Here is a 25,628-nt window from a genome sequence, read left to right on the forward strand (position 1 = left end):
TTGCCCGTATCCATGGTATTCAGAAAGCATTAGGTGAAGGTTTTAATTCCTATTTTGCTAATCTTGAGAGGGAACTCATCCATCAGCTTAATGAAATTTTAAAAATGGAAAGACTAAACTGGGCTCAAAGGGCGGATTCAACTGGCGTAAATTTGGTGACTAATACAATAAGTATTTTCGTATTCTTGCCAAAGTAAAAAATAGCCGGGGGAAAATTTTGTGCTTAAAAAACGAGCATAGGGATTGGGTAAGTGATCAGGGTACTCTTAAAACAGTGTGTGTTAATCATTTTACTACCATCTTCACTTCCATTCAATCCTCCTAACCTCGGGATGTTAATTTCAATCCTAATGCTATTGTGTCTAACTAGGATTTTAGCTTTCTGTCTAGCCATGTTAGTGAGTTCGAAATAAGAAATGCCCTAAAATCAATGGCTCTAATGAAATACCCCGATCCCGATGGAATCCAGCCTATTTTCTTCTATAAACATTGGGATATTGTTGGTACTTCTATTACTAATTTTATTTCCAATTGCTACTTGGAAGGAATCATACTCGATAAATGATTCTTATATTTCCCTTATCCCTAAGGTAGAAAATCCGGAGACTTTAAATGATTTTAGGCCTATTGGACTTTGTAACTCCATATACAAGCTTGTGACTATAATCATTGCTAATAGAGTCAAACCCTTGCTAGGTGATCTTATTAACCCGGTGCAATCGAGTTTCATTGAAGGGAGATCTATTGAGGAAAATATTCTAGTTATAAAAGAGGTGGGTCATCTTTTTAAAAAATCTAGTAAGAAACATCAGATGGCCTTTAAAATTGACATATCTCAGGCTTATGATAGTTTAGAACAGGGTTTTGTTAGAGAGACTTTAATAGGGTTAAATTTTTCAAACCCTCTTGTTAAGCTTATCTTGAGTTGTATCACTATCTCTCCATTTCCATTTTATGGAATGGAGAAATCACAGATAGTTTTACACCCTCAAGAGGGATAAGGCAAGGTGACCCTCTTTCCTCATATATCTTTGTGTTATGTCTTGAAAGATTATCTCTCATGATTGAGCAAAGAGTAGGTAATGGTCAATGGAGTCTAATCAAAATAGGTAAGAATGTGAGTATCTCACATTTTTTTATGCGGATGATGTCTTTCTCTTTGCCAAAGCTTCGGTGAACAATGTTGAGATCTTTAAGCAAACTCTTTTAGAGTTTGGTTCTAAATCGGGCCTCTTTATCAGTCCTACGAAGTCTAAGATAATTTTTTTCCGCCTAAAATGAGTCTTTCTCTAAAACTTGCCATTCTTAACACTACTAATATTAAGGGGGCTCCTTCTTTTGGTAAATATTTAGGTGTTAACATTAGTCCTAATCGATTGAAAAAATGTGATTATGTTGATCTTCTTAATAAAACCAATGAAAGAATTAAAGGTTGGCAAGAAAAACTTCTTAACATGGCCGGAAGAAACACTCTTATTAAATCGGTCCTCAACTCCTACCCTCTTTATGCTATGCATTCTACTCTCATTCCTTATGCTATTCTAGAAGACATGGAGAGAAGTTGTAGGCGTTTTCTTTGGAATAAAGTGGATAGGTCTCATTATCTCCCTAGGGCTAGTTGGGATAAAGTGTGTGTTCTCCTTCGGGAATGGGGGGGATTGGGGATGAGAATTCTTAAAAATTGGAATCTTGCCTTCATGGCAAAGCTAGGATGCCGCATTATTCACGAGCCGGATAAGATTTGGGTTAGGATTCTAAAGGCTAGATACTTTACTAAGTCCACTTTTCTCAATAGTATTTCTAGCCCTAGGGATTCTTCTCTTTGGAGGGATATTCTAAAGGGGAAGGAGCTTCTTTTAAAGGGCATTTCTTATATAATAGGAATCGAGAGAGATATTTGCCTTTGGTATCACCATTGGGTGGTGAGTAAACCTATTTACCTCACTATTGATAGGCCCATCCCAAATTCCATAGCTCATTGGAGGGTTAGTAATATTATTTTGAATGGTGAGTGGAACACTAGTAGAATCAAACACATCATCCCGAGCTATCTTTGTGAGCTCACTGAGAGTATTCCTTTTCCTAAATTTGCTTCGGTTAATACACTTTATGTTAGGGAGTGGAATCTAATGGCCAACTTTCTATAAAAAGTGCTTACAACCTTTGCTCTAGTTTCACCCCTCACCCCTCCTCTCCTTGCATTCGTTGGAAAAAAAATTGGCCCCTTCATGTCCCTTATAAATATACAATGCTCTTGTGGAATCTAAGTCACCAAATCTTGCCAGTGGGTACGGTTTTGTCTAATAAAATTAATAACTTTGATCCTTTATGCACTAGGTACAATTTAGAGACTGAGAGCCATATTCACTTATTTAGGGATTGCATTAATTCTAGTACTCTATGGTCTAGAATTTTTGGAGGGAATAAAATGGATAAGGAGTTCAATTACCACACTTTCTTCAACGTTAGTCCGTTGGATAAAATATAACTTAAGCCTTAGTGAGAATCGGAAAACTATGTTTGCTATTGCACTTTGGCACATTTGGAGGGCAAGAAATTTCACAGTTTTTCAAAAAGCCATGCCACACCCCGTTACTATGTTTAATAGATACATGGTAGATTTGGTCGCAAATATTAATACCTTTCAGAGAAATATAAAGGCTCAAGCAACAATTAGGGACAAAGCAAGGTAGGAAAGACCAAAAGGGCAGGCTATCAAAGTAAATTCAAATGAGTCGTGGAAGAAGGATGGGAGAGTTGGGGATGTAGAAGTTGTTAGGGATGATACCTGGTTCTTCGACAAAACATGAAAAATCAAGGCACGCAACCCAGCTGAAGCAGAACTCTTAGCAATCAGCTAGAGGAGGTATGCAAATGGGGATAGATGTTGGGTTCAATGATGCAACCGTGGAGACTAATGCTCAGACCCTCAAAAGCACCTTACAGGATGTGGGGAAGCATGGAACGAATGAGCTTGCTATTATTCTCAAGGATGTCCAAGAGCTTCTCAACAAGGGATGTGATTGTGAGTTTAGCTATGTCACTAGGGAAGCTAATAATGTGGCACACTACTTGGCCAAGTTGGCAATTGATATGGAAGGTTTTATGATGCTGCACGATGAACCTCCAAGTTGTGTCAAGGATGTTTGTATGGTTGATCTCTTGCACAGTGTAGTGTAGGCTTCTTTGGTTTCTTGTTTCCATTAGTTGCAATGTACTGCAATGTTTCTGCTGCTATTATGGCTTAGTTTTTTGGGTAACTGTTTGAGATTGGTCTTTTAGGGGTAGTAGTGTTTATTTATCTTCTTGGCATAGGCAGTATATAAGACATGGGGGGTTTTCCTGTTTCATTTTGCATTTTGAACTTATTCAACAAGCTGTATTTGGTTAACTCTTAATTTTTAATGTTAGTTCCCTTTCTCTAAAAAAAATGTTAATAAAAGTAGACTAATGAATAAAAGAAGGGAAACTTAAAGGTATTAAGGACTATATTATATTATCTTCTTTATTGTGTAATTTATCACACCAAATATATCTAATTTTCTCCAACCACAAGAATTGAAATAAGCTAGCTAACTAATTTAATGTGTGTTATGCATATTTCCAGTAACTTAATTTCTTATCTTTTACCAGCAAATTGATAATGGATACAATATATTTTTTTGTGTTAAACAAAACCGCTAATTAAATTAGCGCTTTATAGCACTTTATCTAAGTAAAAAAATAAGCTTATAAATAGGAAAATTTGGTTTTAATAATTCCGAATTTGGCCAATTTTCTTTAAATAATCCCAACTTTTGATTATTCTGGAATAATCCCAACTTATATAGGCATCTTCTTATAATAATCTAAACTTTTGTTTTTGTAATACATAATAGTTCCAAAAAGGGTCAACAAAAGAAACAAAATTAACACTTCGGATTATTTTAGGAAGATACGTGTATTAGTTGGGATTATATCAAAATATTCAAAAGTTGGGATTATTTAAAGAAAATCGGCCATAGTTAGAATTATTATAACCAATTCTTCCTTATAAATAATTGTGGGTTTGTATAAGGTAAAACTGCTAATATAACGGCTTTCGTTTAGTATCGATATCATTTTCTTTTTTTGTTTTTCAAAATTATATGATATATGTCATATAATGAATAAAAAATTAGTCAAACTTTTTAAAATCATCATAATTTTGAAAACTGACAACAAAAGTGAAAATACCTTTTTCTTGTTTCCTATTTTTGGTTTTCTGTTTAAAAAAAACTGAAAACTGAAAACAAAAAACGATGCCAAATAAGATCTAATTAGCAATTTTGTTCTAAACACAATAAAATATATTTAAAGAGGATGATGACATGGACAATATTTAGAGAATTTTAATATAATGTACTATAATTATAAATTTTAATTTCTTCTCAATTTTCATGGAAATCGCTTAATGAAAAAGCAACATATTTTATTAAAAAAAAAAAAATAGTATGTGCAATTATAATTTCATCTTCACCCTAACAAAGCTGATAGACAGGAATCTCAAAAGCATTAGTCAGATTGGTCTATCAAAATTTAGACTTGAAAGATCAGCATGGAGTTCAACATATTGAAAATTTCACGTCACATTTCATTTAATGCTATAGATTACAAAGTTAACACAGATCAAATTATCTGATTTTAAATGTGTTTAATTGATATTGAGAATGATCATTTTTTTTTCAGATCCTTACTCAAAGTTAATATTGAAAATACTGTTAGTTAGTGAATATAAGAATAAGTAGATTTGGCGTTACACTAAGCTACTTGCCTTTTTCATAGTGAGTATTTTGTATTGACAATACATTCACTATAATTTACACTTATGTTTATGAAATAGTATAGCAAATCATATAATTTTACAATTCATATAGTAATTTTATATAAAAGTAAAACAAAAAACATAATAAAATGACCACCCTTCTTATTCACATTTTTAAAAAAATATGGAAAATTATATTGTTTACAATAATTAAACACAAAAATCAATACAAAAAATCCTCGCTTTTCATGTTGTAATACATCACGCACATTTTTAAAATTTGTTTGTAAAAAAGGAAAATAATATGTGACATAACTTATTAATAAATCATCTAATGTTATAACTTGAGGTTGCATATTCGAATATTAATTAACAAATTAGATAGTTAATTATTTCTATGAATAAAAATTGAGTAAAAAAAGGCATTGCTAATACGAAAATAGAAAAATGGAAAAAATTGCTAGATAATTAAAGGATACAAAAAACCTTACATGGAAAATAGAATTCATGAGTACATATAAAGCTTTGGTTAGATCAACATTTGGTTATGTTGCCACTTGGAGCAACACAAATTCTCCAAAAAGACGGGTATATATTAATTTATTGTAAAACATGTTAAAATTATTTTAAAAATATTTAAAGTTACCCTTTATACTACAAAAGTTATTATTTTTCTAATAATAAATTTTATCTTACAAAAAACTTATAATGTATTTGATTAATCATATTAGCCTTTATAGTATATAATCTTGAATCTATAAGAAATTACACATTGAAATATAATTCAAACCAACGACAAATTAAAATTACCTTTTAAGGGATTAAAATTACCATAAAAATAGTTAAAGTCACCCAAAAACTGACTGTCTTACAATAAAATTAACGTACATCCGCCTTACACAAGACTTATTGCTTGGAGCAAAGTCGTATATTCTTTTATGTGTACATTGGCAAAACTAAAATATCAATTGGGTAAGAATGTAAGATAAATATTTTTAAAAAAAATTTATATTCTTACTATATGGATTATACTAATTAATAAAAATGGTTGGGGTATGCCAGTTAAATGAAAAGTATGTCGCGTACCTATTAAAAATAAACCTAATTAATTATACTACTAATATGTACTCCAGTTTACTCACCTATTTTTAGAAAAATTAAAAAAAGTTTTACCCATTGTTTAATTGAAATATTGTTGGTGATTCCGTATTTTGTGCATCTAGTTAAAAAAAATAAAAATAAAAATTCAGTGTGTTTTATGTGCGGCTGGCCACACCGCTTATAAAAGAACAAAATAACTCCAATAACACTGATCGAATACTCATTATAACACTAATTGAATGCTACTTTAAACACTAACAAAGTAACCCCTATAACACTGAGGAAGTAACCTGTAATACTCCGTATAAGGAGGAATAGGATTAGTAATGGCTATTGTGTAAATAAATATTTATGTTTTTAAAAGGGGATACAAATACCCCAAAAACTTAAGGATTTCACACTCACAAATCAATTGTCAAGTATTACAAAAACACAAGCTTTTTCTCTTTTTTTTTTCTCTCTCTCTCCTTTTTCTACTTTTTCTCCTCCTTTCCCACGTCTCTCTCTCCTCCTCTCCACGCGCCACCGGCGCCACCACCAACCACCGGCGACCACTGGTGGCTGCTGCAGCATCGGCAGCCCAGTCGTGCTCCTCTTCTCTCCCTCTCTCTCCTTCGGTTTGGTATTAAAGAAAAAAAAAACTCTTTCTCATGTTTTAATTCCTAAGCTTGTTTTAATTAATTCAAAGCATAATTTTAATTATATTTTAATGTTGTTTTTGAGTAATTAATGTTGTTAATTTATTATTATAATTTTCATATTTTAATTTGATTAAAAACCCCAATTTACAAACCCTAGAATTTGGGAATTTAATGTTTATGATTAGGGTTTGATTCTAGGTTGTTGTGGTTGTTAAATTAATGATTAGAACATGTTTTAATGAGTGTTAAGCCCTCAATTAATGCTGAAATTTTATTATACATACTACTTTTTAAGTATTATGTTAGCGTTTGATTACCCATAAAAGGAAAAAGGTTGTTGATGATTTAAATATGATTTTCTGGTATAATAGTGATGTTTTATATTAAATAAGTATGGTGAAATTTTATTTAATTCATGAAAACTAAGTCTTTTTGAAAGATTTTTAAGTACCCACTTTAAGAAAAGGTTTTAAGGCTTTTAAACAATTAAATTGGGTTAATTAGTGAGGCTTAAAGTATATAATAGTTGCTTGAAATTTGTGAGAATAGTGGATTGGTTATGGTTATGTATTTTTATTTGTAGGAAGTTTCGAGCTAGGTGATTTCTAGCGAGTGTGGCCGAGTTTAGGTATTATTCAAGGTACGTATGCACGTAAGAATATTTGTGTATGCGTAATATGCTAGGAATGTAAAGTGTGTATAAAGTGATGAATTAGTGGCATGTTTGGTTGGTTAAATGCTTGGAATTGATGTTGGTTGATCGTGAATTATTATGCAAGCATGTGAATATGTTATTTGAGGCATGATACAAGTTGAATATGTATGAATCATGGAAGTATGTTTTATTTTCAAGTATCAAGGAAGCATGAATGTAATAAGCAAGACTTATGTATGTTTAAAAGAGCTAAGATTATAATTATTGAGCATGATTCATGATTTTATTTCTCACTCATATATTATTGGAGTTGAGTTAAGAAGTTAGTTTATTTATTTACTCACTCGTATAAGTTGAGATTGAGTCAAGAAAGTTTAGTAGTGCATCTTATACATCAAGGTAGTAATCGTGCAATCTTGTGCACAAAACTAGACAAGGAACCTTAATTAAAATAAATAGTATGTGCTCACTAATTAATTCAAGAGTGAAAAGGAAATATGCATTGTTTATTGTTATGTTTATTCTTGATTGATTGGTTGGAGTCATCACAAGTTAAATTGGTAAATTACGTAAAATGTAAGAGAATACTCACCAAAACTCTTGGAACGTATACACCTAGAGTATGAACATATGGGGGGCGTTATGGGGTTTTATATTTAACCATAGCTGCTATAGGGGTGTATGACGCTGTACTTTCTTTTATTATTATTATTATTATTATTATTATTATTATTATTATTATTATTATTATTATTATTATTATTATTATTATTATTATTATTATTATTATTATTATTATTATTATTATTATTATTATGCGCTGGAATTCCGTCACAAGGTGACACTAGTTGGTACTCGTTTGGTTAGCTCCCAAGTGAGGGGTCCCTTATTATTAAGGGATAATTAAGGAAGGAAACCCGTTCGATGCGTAATCCAAAGTTATTTATTAACAATTAATATTGCTAGTTATGAGTCAAAGGTAAGTTAACTTATGAATTGTATGGCGAGCATGTTTTAATTATTATTGTTAGGATGATCATGTTAGTGTGTTAGTTCTATAAGTGCATATGTACTCAGTTTTTGCTGATTCGTACTTTTGTGTTTGTGTTTGGCTTTCCTTTGGATTGAACCTACTATGACCCACTTATATGGTGAGTAGAGGGGTTGAAATAAAGAGAAAGTGACAGGTACTTGAAGCATGAAGGGAATGAGTGCAGAGAGTTATCTGTCATGCTTTCTTAGTTTTATATTTTGAATTGTTGATTTATTATTCATAGACTAACATTACTATGCTTTATCTTAAAATGGTTTTGAAAGGGTCATGTTTATATTGGTTCCAATTTGTGGATGTTTTAATTTACTTACGTTTTGAGGTTGTAAACTCAAGTCATTTATTTTTAAAAGTTGGTTTTTAAGTTAGACTTCCGCTGTGAGACTTTGAAACTAGTCTTAGCCGTTATCACAGTGGCGGTAATATTTTGGTTATTTCCTATAATGAGTTTTATTTAGAGTAAAAAGAGTATTTTAAAATAAGGAAATTTCCAAGGTATTACATTACCTCTATAACACTAATTGAGTAACCCTATAACACTAACAAAGTAATCCTTATAATAGTTGACCATACTAGGCCTGATTATGATGCAAGTCGAGTTCGAACATCACTAAACTCGATTCAAACTCGTTAGGTTCAACTTGAACTCGGGCTCGAAAACTTGCGAGCTTACATTTTCAAGCTCGAACTCGATTTGTTAGTTCAACACTGAAGCTCGAACTCGAGCTCAAATGAAGTGAAGCTCGAGTTCGAGCTCGACTTGATTTTGAACTCAATAGCATGTCCAATATAAGGCGTACACTAATTATCTAGCTAGTAGAATATTTTTGTGTTACTTTTATAACATTTTTTTACCCCTCTTCGATCTTTTAATTTCCAAAACTTCAATGTTTGAATGTAGGTTTGTAGAACATCTAATACCGTTAGTGCTTTCCTATATATCTCTCATTCTACACTACCTCAATATATTTTTTCGATGTGGTATACATTGTGTAACATGCATCATATTATTATTTTATAGTTTTTTACAATTATATACACATATACATACCATCAATATTCTAATATACATAACATTTCATAACCAACGTCCTTAACATTTTATTAGTTATACAATCTAAGGCCTTGTTTAGTTCACCTGATTTAAGCTGATCTGATCTGATCTGAACTTATATTTTCTGATCTGATCTGATCTGAACTTATATTTTCTGATTTGATCTGATCTGAACTTATTTTTTCTGATCTAATCTGATCTGAGCTTATATTTTCTGATCTGAACTTATTTTTTCTGATCTGATCTAATTTGAACTTATTTTTTCTGATTTGAACTTATTTTAATTATTTCAATATTCTACTTTTAATGTTAATCAATATTATTATTATTATTATTATTATTATTATTATTATTATTATTATTATTATTATTATTATTATTATTATTATTATTATTATTATTATTATTATTACAGAAATTTTAAAGAAACCTATAAGTATTAAAATTACTAGATAGTATAAGGTAATAGAATTGAAATATTTGATAATTTTATTATTTACAGTATCCCATTTCATAAATGAAATTTTTTTTATAAGAAAGTATTAAAATGGGGATCCTAAAAAAACTAAATTACAGATTAAATTTATCATAGCTTTTTTCTACATAGAAAAAAGGAGATTTGACTTGTTTTTAAATACCTTAATTCTTAAATAATAATATGGATTTATGATGTATCGGATTTGATTTTATCGTTTGTTTGAACAACAACATTTTCTATTGCACTTTGTACTAATTTTAATTGTAGTAATGCGTTGCTATTATTATTGAAAACCTTGTACGTATACTCCCTTCGATTTTAAATACCTTCTCTATTTTTACATGTAGGGAGTTTTAGGAGAAATTGGTAAACGTAATAATATATGGATGGGGTAAGTGGAAGAATAAAAAATTGTATAAAGCAAAAGTATTTGACAGAATAGGAGGAAAGAAAATATGAAATTTTAAAAAAAATATTTATGGGAAACGTTAGGCTTGTTGTCAAAAATATGAAATTAAAAAAAATGAAAATATACATAATATGTTGTACGAAGATATTCATTTTTTTTTTGTATAGGAAACGTTAGGCTCGTTTATTGCCTTTTCCTTTTTTTTTTTTAGGAAAAAAAGTAATATTTTGTAAGAAGATATTCAAATATTTTTGTTAAAACCACTTGATCAAGTATTATTGTATTGATCTGAAGAGGGTGTTTCTAGAAAAAAGCAAAGTATTATGTTTTCCCTCCGTCCCTTATTGATAGTCCTTTTTGGCTAAATTTTAGTCCTAAAATGTTCATCCCATTTGTTATTTCCCTCCGTCTACTTTTTTTCATATCCAATGTAAATTTATCTTTCCAATGTACTTTACTACTTATTTTTGCTTATTACTTCCCGTGAAAATTTGCATACTTGAACTTTTTAATCATCTTCACTCTTCACTTTGAACAACGATCGAGAGATGTTTTGGACAATTAAAATCTCGATGGAAAATATTGACAATGATGCCAAATATGGACACTAAATATCAATTGGCAATTATGGTTGCTACATTCACACTTCATAATTTTATTCGATTACATGAGTTGGATATACCCATTGATAGTGGTATAGAAATCGAACCAAGAGCAGATTATGATTTGTTTAACGAGAACCGTAAAGCTGTAATGAACGAAGTACAACTTAATATAGCGAAGGAAATTTGGAATGATATTTGTAAACGTTTATGATTTGGAGCTTATAATGAAATTTTAATTATTATCGTTTGTCGTTTGTGCTATTTATTATTAATAATAATAATAATAATAATAATAATAATAATAATAATAATAATAATAACCATAATAATAATAATAATAATAATTTTTATAATAATAATAGTACTAATAATAATAATAATAATAATAATAATAATAATAATAATAATTTTTTATAATAATAATAATAATAATAATAATAATAATAATAATAATAATTTGTATTTGATCTGAACTTATTTTTTCTGATCTGATCTGATCTGAACTTATTTTTTCTGATCTGATCTGAACTTATTTTTTCTGAACTGATCTGATCTGAACTTATTTTTTCTGATCTGATCTGATCTGAACTTATTTTTTCTGATCTGATCTGATCTGAACTTATTTTTTCTGATCTGATCTGATCTGGACTTATTTTTTCTGAAATAAGTAAAAATAAGGTGAACTAAATAAGGCCTAAATTTGCTTTATTTTCTTAAAGAATTGTAATTTTTTATTTAAGTAAAGTAATAGTGTGTTTATAGTTTAATGTTCTTGTACATTATATATTATTTATTATACATAATTTCAAATTTCATAAAATTTATATGTTCTTAGAATTTAAACCGAGCTACTTGCGAGCTTTTCAGTTGAGTAGTAGGTTGCTCGACTTGACTCATTAAAATCCCGCGCCGAGTTCGAGATCAAGCACACCGAGCTAATACGAGTCGAGTTTTAACCGAGTCGAGCACGAGTAGCTCGTGAGTTTGTGTTGCCTCATAATCGCCCCTAGGCCACACAGTGTGACCAGCTAATTATAAGAATTTGTGAAAAAATTAATAACAACAAAGTTAAAAAGAGAAAAAAGCTAATTTTTTTTTTTTTTTTTCCAATCAAAAAAGGGGCGTTCCGAGAATCGAACTCGGGACCTCTCGCACCCAAAGCGAGAATCATACCACTAGACCAAACGCCCTCATTGCTGTTCTAAGTTAAACAATAAAATAAATATATATTCATTCCAATTCATCAACTTTTTGGAATAAAAATGGCTGAAAACTGCACCAAAAACCCTTCTTCCGAAACCAAAAACCCTAGAAATTAGAACTTAACCAATTCCCCATTTTCCCCCAATTTCTTGTCAAGAAAAATCAAAATGGTTTGGTTTCAATGTGAAGATTGTGGGGAAAATCTCAAGAAGCCTAAACTCCCTAATCACTTTCGCATGTGCTCTGCATATAAGGTTTATAATTTTCTCTCTTTCTTTTTTTTTTTGAATGTTTTTGTAATTTTCTCTGGAAATTTAACTGTAATTTTTTATTTGAAGTAATGGGTTTTTGTTTTTTGAATTTTCGGAACAGTTATCTTGCATAGATTGTGGGGAAGTGTTCGATCAACAGCGTGTTCAATCTCACACTCAATGCATAACTGAAGCTGTATGATTTCTTTACTGATATTTCGCAATTTTTATTTATATTATTTTGGTTGTTTTTGTGGGTTTTAATATTTATTTGATTCTCAATGAAGATGGTTAAAAATGGTAGATTAGTATTGGGGTGAATTAATTTGCTGGAATTATAAATTTGGGTTGGATTTTATGCTTGCAATTGCATTAAAAATGCAATATGATGGTATTGGTTATTTTTACATTAGTTAGTATGTGTGATTTGTCGACAGGGAGTGAAGGAGATGCAATGTAAGTGTGTTTTTGAGTGATTTGTCTGAAAGGGAATGATGGTGAAAGCGTAATGGAAAACGAAAAACGAATTGCTTTTGTATGGCTTGAATTACTCTCATACTTCCGTATTTCATTCTGAATAGAGGAATTGGTAGTGAGAAGAAGTGACTTTAGACTGAGTTTAGGAGTCTTACATACCAAGAGTTATGCTCAGTCACATGAATATTACTCCATGGATTATTTGAGTTTTATATATACTCCGTACATTTTTCTTTGGGGATTTGGCAGTGGAGGAAAGGGGGGTGAGTTGTAAGGTCATATTTTTATTTCTTTGGAGGCGTTCGATTAAAACTTTACTTGATTTGAACAATTGATGTAAGGCGTGCTCCTTGAAGGCTTTCTTTTTTGTATGAATTATGGATACTTATCTGTCAAATTCACAGTGGTACATTGCTAATGGAATGTGGTTCATGGTTGAAAGTTTCTCTCTTCCCTTTTAATGGAATTATGGAGATTACATTGCCCTTATTTTGACCTTGTTTGGTTTTTTACTTGTCAGCTTTTTGATCAATTTTTCGCCTTTCCAAGTGTTAAAATTAATCTGTTTGGTTAATGAGTTTTTTAATTGAATTTGAAGCCATCATTTTGGAGATGTTTTATCCTTAGTTATAGCTTTCAATGCCGTGCTTGTACAAGCTCTATGTTATAGTCCAGGGTGGAAATTCATTTCAATATGTTGTGTTTTTCAGGAAAAGTATGGTCCAAAGGGTCAAGCAAAAGCTGCTAGTGGCACACCTGCAAAACCAAACAATGATAAGCCAAAGCCAGATGTTGATATAAATATTGGATTATCTAATCGATATCCATGGTTTTGCAGGTGCACTTTTTTTTTAAAAAAATTTGTTTGTAGAGGCCTTCTCTATGCATGTGGATGAACCTCAATATATATTATTTAGTTATTTAAAGGCACTTATTAGCTGAGCTATGGTCTCGACTTTACCTTGATGGTTCTGCCACACGATGTTGATCTTATTGTCCTTGTATTTTAGAGTTAAGACAAATGCTGCAAGGTCTTGCCCCAATTGTTTCGTATCTCTTGTCCATAATATGAGGCCAAAGTTCAGCTAAGCTTAACTGTGTGTACATAGTGATGAAGATGGTCAGTTTTTAAGTTGAGCTAACACCTTTTAAAAATTATTATTATTATGGAGAGTACCCTCAAATTTCCTTCTTGCTTTGTTGTTGGATCGTCAAAATTCCTTGAAGATTGGCTTACACTCTTACAGTGATAATGAAACTGAAGCTGTTGTCTGAAACTGTGATTTGATTTTATATAAGGAACCTTTTTTCTCTTTTTCAATACTTGCCGAATCAGTTTCTTTGGTACCATTATTTATGAACGCTTACATTTGATATGTAGTCTTTGCAACACCAAAGCTACTAGCCAGCAGGCTTTGCTTTTGCATGCTGATGGAAAGAAGCACAGAGCTAAAGCCCGAGCATTTACTGCAAAACAGCAGCCTAATCCACCTGAGGAAGGGGCTGTAACCAATAAAGACTCTACAGAAAACACTCCCAAAATTGAAGTTCCAAATGACAAAAGTATTGAGGATGGCAAAGAGAATGGTCCTTCAAATGGGGCTTTAAGAAATGATTATTCTTCAGCTGAAAATGGGAATGTTTCTGTGAAAAAGAGAAAAAAAGACACATCTATTGACATGGAAAAATGTGTAAATGGAGTAGTTAATGGTTTTGTTACTCAAGAAGAAGCAGAGGAAGCACCTAAGAAGTCAAAGAAAGGCAGGAAAGAATCAGAGGTTAAAGGTACAGAAAAGAAGAAAGCCAAAAATGAAGCAAAGGAAGGTGAGGGAGGCATCACTGGTACTGGAAAAAAAGGTGCTGAACAAAAAATTAAGTGGAAGAAGCTGATATCTTCCGTGCTTAAATCTGTGAGTATCTGTTCGGCTTTCTTTTTGAATATTTCTGTAAAAAAAATTTCATATTGTGTATATGGCTCATTGCTTGATTTTGGGACTAGGGTTTTGTCGTTGTTGCTGTTGTATGGTTCATTGCTGAAAACAAAAAAAAGCTATTTAGTTTTCTGTAACAGTGATTTAAAACTTTTATTCATAGTCTGGAACTCTGGATGCACAGTCATTGAGGATAAAGAACTTAGGATATGCAATCATTGAGGGAAAAGATAGGAAACGATGGGAAGGAAAGGAAGACCGAAAGAAGTCAAATTTTAGAAATATTTGCAAAGAAACACCTATTGCACCAGACCACCTTCCCTTCCCTCTCCTTCCTCCCTTTTCCTCTGTCCTTTTGATTCAAGGTCTTATTGTTAGAATGTTAGTATGTTACTGGCTTATGCATCAATTGTGGTCCTGGCTCCTTGGTATAACCATATAGGATATAATTTTCACTCGTCAGCTACCTACCTCAAGGTGATAAATTCAATTATGAGCCATACTAGTATTGTGAAACTTTGTTCCATTTTGGCATTTGGCGATCCATGTATGAATTGACTTTTAAATTATTTAGACAAAGTTGTGTCATGGCTAGTCATCTCAATTAGGAGAAGTATAGTAATATTGAATTCCAGGGTGCTGCAACAAGAATGTAGAAGTCGGTAAAACTTGGATAGGGTATTTCATACGAAATATTAGATGATTAAGTTTTCGGTATCGCTGTAAAACTACTGAGTCTGAATTTTAGGATGCTTCAAGGTAAGTAAAGATACAGGATTGTTTGAGTCCAGCCTCTACCTTGACTCTTCTATTTATTCATAAATGATAAATCATGCATCACTATGTCCAAATAAAGGGTTTTCATCATTGATCAATCGGTTCACTTTTAGATCCCATCCTAAATATCATTGGATAATGTTAAGTGCTGTGATCTTTGGGTAGTAGAGATCATGTTATATTTTTTGTCGCTTTAAAAGGTACCTTTGTGGCTGTACTGGTGTCACGATATTTGAACTATAATTTCCTGTACTGGGAACAGGCTCCAGATGGAGCTCTGAAGATGAAGAAACTTCCAAAACTGGTGTTGAAAAGTCTCCCGGAGTCTGGCATTTTAGTGGACGATAGTGAATTTAGAGCTACCCTTGAAGATAAGGTGAGATCGTAAGATGTTTAACAAGTCTGCTTATGGTAAACAAGAAGCTGTCAACAATCTAATACAAGTGGTTTTTATCCTGCAGGTTAAGTCGAGCTCAAAATTTATAGTTGACGGCAAGTATGTAAGGTTGGCGGTTTAACAGTTGATGTAAAGTATTGCAGCAATATATAATCTAGAGGATACAGCAGGAATTCACAAAGCAACCTTATGTGCATGCATGAGATGAGTATTCTTTCTTCTGGAATGGAAGCATTTCTAAGCAATTTTGTACTAGATTTGAAATTTTGTATTGATGATTACATTGAACATTGAAGTAATTGAAGATGAAATTCAGCACTTATTGTTAAGATCATGTTACGGAGTATCTGTTTGTCACGTTAAAGTACTTTTGTTGCTATACTTGTATGTTTCCTATGTATGAGGAACAGTCCCCAGATGAATTTATGGAGACGAAATTACCAAATCTGATGTTGAAAAGTCTCCAGGAGTCTAGCATCTCAGTCAACGCTTGTGGATTTTAGACTAACCACAAGGACAAGGTGAGATCATAAGATCGTTCAACAGGTCATCTTATAGTAAAGAACAACTGAACAAGCTGTCAACATTCTAATACGAAGTATTTTTTATCCTGCAATTAATTCGAGCTCTAAATCTATAGGCTAGAGTTGACAGCTAATTAGCTAGTATGTAAGGTTGGCAGCTTAACAATCGATGTCAAGTATTGCAGAAATATGTAAGCTAGAGGATTCGGTAGAAATTCATACAGCAACATTGTATGCAATCTATGCATTCGTGTGATGAGCATTGTTCTTTCTTCTGGAAATTCAAGAACACTCCCTGCATAGAGCTTTCGAGCTGCTAGAGTTCCCAATGTAGACTGATTCACCTTCATCAACTTTCTCAAAAGGAAGCACATAACAACTACATTAGTGATAAGAATCATAAGAAGATTGTTGTACCACGTACCAATTAAGATTTGCTTCACTTTGTTTTTCTCCTTGATAACCTTTGACGTTTTTGGCTGTTCTTGTAGACATTTTGGGATAAAAAGTGTCAAGGTTGTCCACACAAAGCAATTTACCATAATTTTCTTTTCATTTCAATCTTGCCTTTCTTTAGATTTTATTGCTTTTATTCTTCTTCCAAAAATCACTTGTGTCCTTATTAGAAATATGAATGAGAAATGGGAATTTAGAGTCAAAGTTTAAAAGTTCGACCCAACTATTTGCAATGGGACAAACAATTAGTGATGGAGGGAGTACATAATGTTTAATGTTCTTGTAGTGTTTTCTTTATTTTGTAGGACTTGGCGTTGGACGCATACTCGTTCTTATTGAATCACCGCGAGGAAGAAACTACATAGCATACAATTTGACCGACACATTTGCTAAGACATAATTTTGACCGTTTGTGTCTATAATTCTGTGTTGGAATATAAATCAAGACTAAATCAATAACATACTTCCTTCGTTTTTTTTTTAATTGCACCATTTGAGAATATTGAGGTTTTACACTATTCACATAACCTCCTTTGACTATCTTTTGTGATTTATCCATAAGGAAAAATATAGTCATGTGCAATCTCGTTAGATACGTCTCGATGTCAACTTTTCAAAAATCAAATTTTTATAGTTTTTACTTAAGTGTAATTAAAGATATTAATGACCAAAGTATTACATCGACAAGCGTAAAATAACAAATGGTACAATATATTAATGCGTAGTAAAAATCAAGTTAAAGTTGGAATATAAATAGTACATAAAGCGAACTATTGCATTAATAAAAAAAAATGGTCTAATATAAAATAAAATAAATTATCCATGGGCTCTTTGGAAACTTCATTAGATGAGTACATAAAATTCAAAGTGCGTGTGCTGGTGGAACTATGTATCATCATCATCTTACTCATCTACATATTGTAGAATGAAGACTAGTCTACACATTTTTATCCTTTCAAGTTTTTTAGTCAAGTCAATGTCCAACCCTCAAAATAGTCATATACTTGCAATTATCACTTCTACTATTTATTTTATTGTACCGTTTACTTGATTTTTACTTATATCATTTATCATTTTGACTATGAATCTCTGTAAATGTTATTGCTCCATGATAATCATTATTAAAAAAATTATAATTTTGAAATATACATCTATAATAATTTATTGATTTTTTTAAGGAAAAATCTATAATAATATAATAAGGAACTTTTGTATTTTACCATCCACAGATAACCTACATTTTAAAATTACCACCCAAAAAAAATTTATTTTTAAATACCACCCAAAACAACAAAAAAAAAATAGATTTCACCACCAAAACCTTTAAATAATTTTTTTTTAAAATTCTTTGATTTTCGTGCCTAAAACATGCTCTTTATAGGTTTTGGAGGTCATTTTTGTCCCAAAGTTTCGATTTGAGGTCAAAATAGACAAATAATTATAAAAAAATGCCCCATTTTGCATGTGTCACGCAAATCAAGTTATTATTTAGTACACAAAACGAGGCATTTTCAATCATTTTTTGTGAATTTTGACTTCAAATTGGAATCAAAGGACAACAACGACCCCCAAAACATCTAAAGAACATGTTTTTGGCACGAAAATCGAAGAATTTTTTTTGTTTTTTAACGGAAAGTGTTAAATGGTGGTAAAATCTATTTTTTTGGGTAGTATTGTAAAATAAAATTTTGGGTAGTATTGTAAATTTTTTTTTTTTTCTCTCTCAAAAGGAAGGTTAATTGTGGGTGGTAAAAAATACAAAATAACCATATAATAATATTACATTATACATTTGGTATATAATACTTTATGATAAATTAAAAATTGGATTAAGTAGAAATTAAAAAAAGCTAACAAAAACAATAAGCTTTAATCAGTAAACTAGTGAGTAGCAGCGTTGCCTCGGGTTACTACTTTTGTATTTGAGCAACTGTAAATTTCTAAACACATTTAATAGTTTGCATGTGTTCTCAATACTTTAATTTGTAGTATAGTATTCATTTGTGTGCGATATATATTAGATCATAATTGATACTTAGCCTAAATGGTTAAACAATAATTTTTTTTTTAAGAGGTTGAGTGTTCGAAACTCTTCATCTTTTTTAAGCCTTGTTCTCTTCACCTTATTTTTGCGAATTAAAATTATATTTTTACTGAACTTTGGAAAAAAATCGAGTATTGCGTTAATGACTCACCTTTTAAAAATATTTTTAAAATGTTAGTCACCCTACAAGATACATAAAAATTCCAAAATTACCCATCTCAAATCCCTATAAATAGCCCTAATTCATAACCACGATAGACACACACACAAAAAAATAAAAAATAAAAAATAAAATAAAATAAAAAAAAAAACCTTATTACAAAATCAAAACAATATAAAGAAGAGTGAAAATGATGAAGAGCATGAAGAGCTTAGTGATAATTATGGTGATCATGACCGCCTTGATGGTGGGAACATCACTAGCAGCTGGCGAATGCAAGCATGGGAGATGCCCAAGGGGGATGTGTTGTAGCCAGTATGGCTACTGTGGCCGCGGACCAGCATATTGTGGCCGCGTTGAGCAACAGGCTGAAGCATACCCATCGAATGATGATGATGTTCCACAAGTACAAAATACTCGTAAGTTTCATGCTGCTCCTTTTGTTGGAGCTGGTGCACCATGATGCTCACTAATCATATACGTAGTATAATAATGGCCGAGTACGTATTACTTGATACGTAAACTCGTTGTGCCTTACTACTTGCTTATGTACGTGCTACTATAAATAAGCTCCTAGAGGGGCATGTATTTTATTTTCTATGTTACGAGTGAGTATTATCGTATGGCTTTGTACTTCGTAATCAAACGCATGAATAAAAGTTATATATGTTATGTTGTTGTGTATCATCGTACTTAATTGTTTATTATAAAGATCCTAATGTTGTTGCACGTATGTATATGTCATGCTATCAATCTAATAATAATCTCCATGGTTACATGATTTAGATACTAACCAAAGCTACTTCGTATTAGGTCGAATTATGAGATTAGTAAATCATAATATACTTGAAAATTTTGACAACATTTGATGTATAAAGAAAGTGGAGATGACTAATAAACTTTAACGTCAATGAAGGAAACCTCTCCATAACAACATTTTCATATCAGCATTGTAAAGCCTATTTAAGGCCAAAAAATATTACTTTAGTCTTTGTCACGTTCAAACCCTGACTGTCTGTCACGAATTCACTAGTAGCTAGATCGCTTTCCTCTTGTTTCTGATGGAAAACTTCATATATTATCAATTGATTTTTGGATGAAACTTTGTTAGGATTGAAGTTAAACTCTCCTTATACACAAGTTGTGGTTTAATCCAACAAATTAAAGATTTACTAAACACCATATAAATTGATTTATCCAAAAAAAAAAAATTAAAAATAAATAAATCAATAAATAAATAAATCCATCATTGAAATTGAAACTACTACTCCATTGCAATTTGGTTTTGATGTGAAACTTCTTTTGAGCTATATCTATTGAGCCTTTAGTGAAGTAATTGGATAATGATTTACCTGGATAAGATATCCAACACGTAAACAAATTGTTAATAGTTACCTTACTTTCTATATAGCTTTGAAATCCTAATGACACTTACAAGTGGAAAGGGGTGTAATTTGTCTCGTAATAACCTCTTTACGAAGTAAAACTTACGTACGTAGTATAAGTTTGGTGACATACTCCTTTCATTGCCAATTAATTTTGAAATGAACCCACCTCTAAGCTAAGCTTGTATGTGCTCCAAACTCTCTTCTTATTTACTTATCATGTCATTTCATCGTCTCTATAATTTGACACACGAGCCTAGTTCAATCCATAAGCTCTTCATACATGCCCTCAATCTGTAGCTCGATGTGCGTGAGCATAGTAACATCTATAATTTAAGCTCTTCATATTTCATGCATGCCGTACTTTCCATGCCAATGAACTCATTGTTGGGGCAAAAAATTATAGGTGTAATACTCATACAACCCACATTTTATTACTAACTATAACAATCAGTCGTGAATTTTGACCAAAAATATTAGATGGACCGAAATTTAAATATTTTACCTCTTGCAAAACTAGTCACTATGTCTTAAAATTTTATATTTAAATATAGGTTATTTTATATTTAAGAGTTTTGATGATGATGAATAAAAGCAAACTTCAACCAATGCGATTTCTTTAGGTGTTTGATTAGAATAGGTGAAGTTAATTTTGGAAGTGGAAGAGTAACTTATTCATGAAGACTCAAGGAGATCTAAAGGAAAGTAGAAGAAAAGTTCCTCACTAAAAACTAGCTATGATCCCTAACAGGAACACGAAGAAAAGTTCCCTAACAAGAGCTCGACAGCAAGCTGAGAAGATCAGTTTGGACTGCATTGAAGACAGCAAGTTCCACAAGAACTTGGACTGCGAGTTTCAGCACGGAGCTGAAGAGTTGAAGATAGCAGGAACTTAATCCTGGTCTGCGTGAAGCCCAAGTATCCTTACAATACATCGATTGATGAGACAATCAGGCTATAGAATAAAAGTCTTTTTGTTAAGTTTATTTTACTAAGGATTGTTGTAAATATGTTAGGTAAGATTATGCATGGAATCTATTAGAAGCGTATCAAAGCTTGGCAAGCTATTAAATATGGAAAGTTTATAAAAGATAAGTTTTAATTTTATGAAAAGATTTTTGAAAGATTTTATCTTATAAAATCCGGGTTTTACAAAATATTATTCTTTTCTAAACTTTCTAAAAGATTTTCTTCTAAAAGATTTACTTAAGTGTTGTGATTATGAAATTAATTTCTATCTTTTGAAAACCTTACTTTACATACAAGTACAACTTGTATATAAAGTAGAATTCATAATTTGCACAACTTGTGAGTTTATGCGTGAAAAATCTGAAGAGTGCGAAAAGTGTAAGTTTGCCAAGTCTAAACTTTGTCATATTAGTTTCGAATTTCATGTATAACTTTCCAATCACATATTAGAGTCAAGAGTTTGTATTGTTTTGGTATTAGGGTAAGTGTTTAGCATATTGCATACAGATTGTAGGCTTCAAGGTTGAAGCTGAGTTGTGAGTACTTCGGGAGTGCTGAGTGAATCTAAGTGAGGGACTTAGGTTGGGTATAATAGGGCTCTACTGTGTAGCAAGTTCAATCTAGAACTTGTGAGTAAAGGTCTGTGTTTAATAGGTTGTAACTAGGTGAGTTGCCCTATTATAATGGATTGGTTTTGTGTGAAATCCCTTAGAGGGTCAAGGTTTTACTTCTAGTTGAGCCCTGGAAGGTTTCCTCCTAAAATCATGTGTGCATTGCAAGTTATTTTAATATTCTGTTTTAATTCCGCAAAAGTAGTCACTAGGAACTCACTTACAATTCATCACCCCTCTTGTAGAGTTCGTCTCAACTAACATTTGGTATCAGAGCCTTGGTTCTCGCTTATAAACAAATAACTTTGTTGAGTAAGTTCCTGAGGAGAGATGAATTATCGAGAGAAGCTTGAAGAAGGGTACTCTACCCAAAGTCCACCTGTGTTCAATGGTAAGTTCTATACCTACTAGAAGAATAGGATGGAGATTTTTATCAAGGCTGAAAATTGCCAGGTTTGGCGCGTCATTGAGTCTGGTAATTTTGAGGTAACCAAAACTAATGAGAAAAACGAGGTACTTCCTACACCTTTATCTGATTTTGAAAAAGAAGGTTTTCAAAAATATGAATTGAATGCTTTAGTTATTAAATTGTTGCACTGTGGACTCGAACCCCAGGAGCACAACATAATCATGGGATGCAAGTTTGCTAAGCAAATATGGGCTTGAAGTTACTCATGAAAGTACAAACAAGGTAAAACGATCTAAAATTGATTTATTGATGTCTAAATATGAAAGATTTGAAATTCTACCTAAGGAAACCATAGAAGAAATGTTTACTAGATACAATGATATAATTAATGAGTTGGGTTCCCTTGGCAGACATATTTCTATAGATGAACAGGCAAGAAATGTATTGAGGACTCTTCCTTAAGATGAACACTAGAGATCTAAGGTGACTGCACTACAAGAAACTAAGGACTTCCCAAAGTTCAACATGGAACAGCTGACTAGATCTTTGATGACGCACGAATTTCACTTAGGAACTAATGTTTAAAGTTCCAAGAACAAGAGCTTGGCGTTGAAAGCTCAGAACACTAATGAGTCAAAAGTTAATGAAGATGAGATGGCCATGCTGGTGAGAAGATTCAAGAAGATGCTTGGTAATAGGAAGTATGATAGGAACAAGAAATTTTCAAGTTCCAAAGAAACTACTTGTTTTAAGTGTGGTTCAAAAGATCACTTCATTAGAGACTGTCCTCTAAAGGAAAATGATAGAGCAAAGTTCAAAGGAAAGGATCAAGCTAAAGAGTTCAAAGCCTACAAGCTGTTTTTTTCAAAGGTGGATGTAAGGAAGGCTATGATAGCTGACTGGGGAGACTCAGTGTCTGAGGAAGAAGAAGAGCAACCCTAAGAAGAATCAGCACACTTGTGTCTGATGGCCAAAATAGATGAAAAGGCCAAACTGAAGGCACTAGAGGCTGAGGTATGGTTTATTTATAATGAGTTAAAACATTTCTCTAAAGAAAACTTGATTGACACTGTCTTGGAAGTTCAAGGTGATTTAATGGACTTACATGTAACAAAAGCACAAAGTGACAAGGCTCTTAAAACTTACAAAGAACACAGTGAATGGATTGATAATATGAGACTTGATATTCAACATAGATTCTTTGATTTGTTTGATGATAATGTGAAGTTAAAAGAAACTGTTGAACGGTTAAAACACGATAACATACTTATGAATGTGGAAATTTCTTTGTTGAAACTTAGTGGCGCTACTCCTAACTCTGAAGTTCCTCTTCTTGATCAATATCCGAATTTCGAAAAATTGAGATCTGATTTAGAAGAGTTAAAATTGGATAAAACAAGACTTGAGGGGGAACTTGAAAGAGCTAGGAAGGGCAAGCAACCCATAGAGTACATTGTACCAGAATGGATTGCTAATGCTTAAACCAAAAGAACTGAAGGTCTAGGATATAAGAAGAAGTTCCACAAAGAAAAGAAGTATGTTGATTTGCCTAGTAGTATTATCTGCTATTCCGTGGTAAGACAGGACATAAGCAGAATAAATGTCCTAAGAAAGATAAGGGCACTCTCAAGAATGAAAATAATGTTAGACAGATATGGGTTAAGAAATCTGATTCTACATCTGTTACACATGAACCCAAGGAGACCTGGGTTCTTGACACTAAGGTTTGATTTTTCATGCAGGTTCCAGTGAAAGGGAACAACATGTGGTACCTCGACAGCGGTTGTTCTAAGCATATGACTGGAGACAAAACTAGATTTCTCTCACTGGACGCATATTATGGTGGGACTGTGACCTTTGGTGACAACATGAAAGGTGAAATCATTGTCATTGGAAAAGTAGAAAGGTCAAGTTCCCATGCTATTGATAACGTATTTTTGGTCGAGGGTTTGAAACACAACTTGTTAAGTATTTCACAATTCTAAGACAAAAGTAACTCTGTTAGCTTTACTTCCAATTCGTGTAGAATCATTAACAATGACACTGGGAACACTATACTGGAAGGAACTCGTAAAGGGAACAATTATACGGTGGATCTCAACGAGGTTCCAAATAGTAGTTTGATATGTCTTAGTGTCATAGAGGATGATCCTTTGCTATGGCATAAGAGATTTGGTCATGGTATTTTCTCTTTACTTGACAAGCTTAGATCTAAGGAACTTGTGGAAGGTCTTCCATTTATCAAGTTCCTAAATGATAAAGTTTGTCATGCTTGTGTTAGAGGAAAACAGAATCGTGTTTCTTTTAAATCTAAAAATATGGTAAGCACTAAAAGACCTTTGGAACTTGATTAGGGGATTTTGCTCCCACCAATCGGAATGCGCCACGTGGGCCAATCAGGTCCTGCCAAGTGACCCCCAGTTGGAACTGTCAGGGCTTGCCACGTGGCACGCGCTTATTCGTCCACCTTGGACCTGTTATGTCATGACATGTGGCATACTCCATGCCTAATGGAGAAACCGGCCACCTAGGCCCAACTTCCGAGGGAAGCCCAATCGGCCCTAGGTTAACCTAAACCTAGGATGGGCACGTTTCCCAAGGTTATAAATACCTCCCTTAATCCTCATTAAGGGGGATAACGAAAAAACACATTAATTACACACAGTAATAACCGGCTGATCTCGCTAACAAAGCAGATTACCTACATTAAACACTCTCACCTAGAGAGACCCAATCACTTTAATTTCCGCATTAATTACTCCTTAATCAAGTACTAACTTGACCGTTGGAGGCGGAGCTCCCACCACCAGGAGTCTCCGTTATTTGCAGGTACAGGCGTCCGGTTCCAGTCTCGGAATTGTAACTCTCCCGCAGAACATCAGAAAACCCCGAAACAGAACTCATTTATATGGATCTCTGTGGTCCAATGAGAATCCAAAGCAGAAGTGGTAAGAGGTATGTTATGGTTATTGTTGATGATTTCTCAAGGTTCACATGGGTTTTCTTTCTTGTTAGCAAAGATGAAACGTTTGATGAATTTTTTGCCTTTGTGAAGAAATAACAGAGAAGAACAGGTAACCAACAGAATTTAAAAACTCTAAGTTTGATGAATTATGTAAAGAACATGGAATGGAACACAACTTCTCTGCTCCTAGGACTCCAAAGCAAAATGGAGTGGTTGAACGCAAGAGCAGAAGCCTTGAGGATATGGCCAGAACAATGTTGATTTCTAGTGGTTTGCCTTAGAACTTCTGGGC

General features: G+C 32.5%; 1 protein-coding gene and 1 non-coding gene across 3 annotated transcripts; one reads left to right on the top strand and one right to left on the bottom strand.

Annotated features, from left to right (window-relative positions):
- Positions 1–11,895: 11,895 nt before the first annotated feature.
- On the bottom strand, positions 11,896–11,967 carry TRNAP-UGG. The gene has a single exon. It is a non-coding gene; the product is annotated as a tRNA-Pro (tRNA).
- Positions 11,968–11,976: 9 nt separating this feature from the next.
- Positions 11,977–16,159, top strand: LOC110683028 (UBP1-associated proteins 1C-like). 2 transcript variants are annotated; one of them, XM_021859366.1, is made up of 6 exons: positions 11,988–12,234; positions 12,353–12,427; positions 13,419–13,546; positions 14,090–14,618; positions 15,679–15,792; positions 15,878–16,159. In XM_021859366.1, exons 1-6 carry the CDS (start codon positions 12,148–12,150, stop codon positions 15,932–15,934), a joined length of 990 nt encoding a protein of 329 aa, XP_021715058.1. In that variant the 5' UTR covers positions 11,988–12,147; the 3' UTR covers positions 15,935–16,159. The 2 variants fall into 2 exon arrangements, with proteins under 2 accessions (XP_021715059.1, XP_021715058.1); XM_021859367.1 differs by lacking the exon at positions 15,878–16,159 and having other exon boundaries at positions 11,977–12,234; positions 15,617–15,700.
- Positions 16,160–25,628: the final 9,469 nt, after the last annotated feature.

This window comes from Chenopodium quinoa, unplaced genomic scaffold (genome assembly GCF_001683475.1).
Source record: "Chenopodium quinoa cultivar QQ74 unplaced genomic scaffold, ASM168347v1, whole genome shotgun sequence".
In the NCBI taxonomy this organism is placed as follows: Eukaryota; Viridiplantae; Streptophyta; class Magnoliopsida; order Caryophyllales; family Amaranthaceae; genus Chenopodium; species Chenopodium quinoa.

What these genes read in the sequence shown, in the direction of transcription:
- LOC110683028 (XM_021859366.1), top strand. Translation starts at nt 12,148, where the DNA reads ATGGTTTGGTTTCAATGTGAAGATTGTGGGGAAAATCTCAAGAAGCCT. An exon ending in CTCAATGCATAACTGAAGCT is followed by an intron (nt 12,428 to 13,418) that starts GTATGATTTCTT and finishes TGTGTTTTTCAG; the next exon opens with GAAAAGTATGGTCCAAAGGG. An exon ending in TATCTTCCGTGCTTAAATCT is followed by an intron (nt 14,619 to 15,678) that starts GTGAGTATCTGT and finishes TACTGGGAACAG; the next exon opens with GCTCCAGATGGAGCTCTGAA.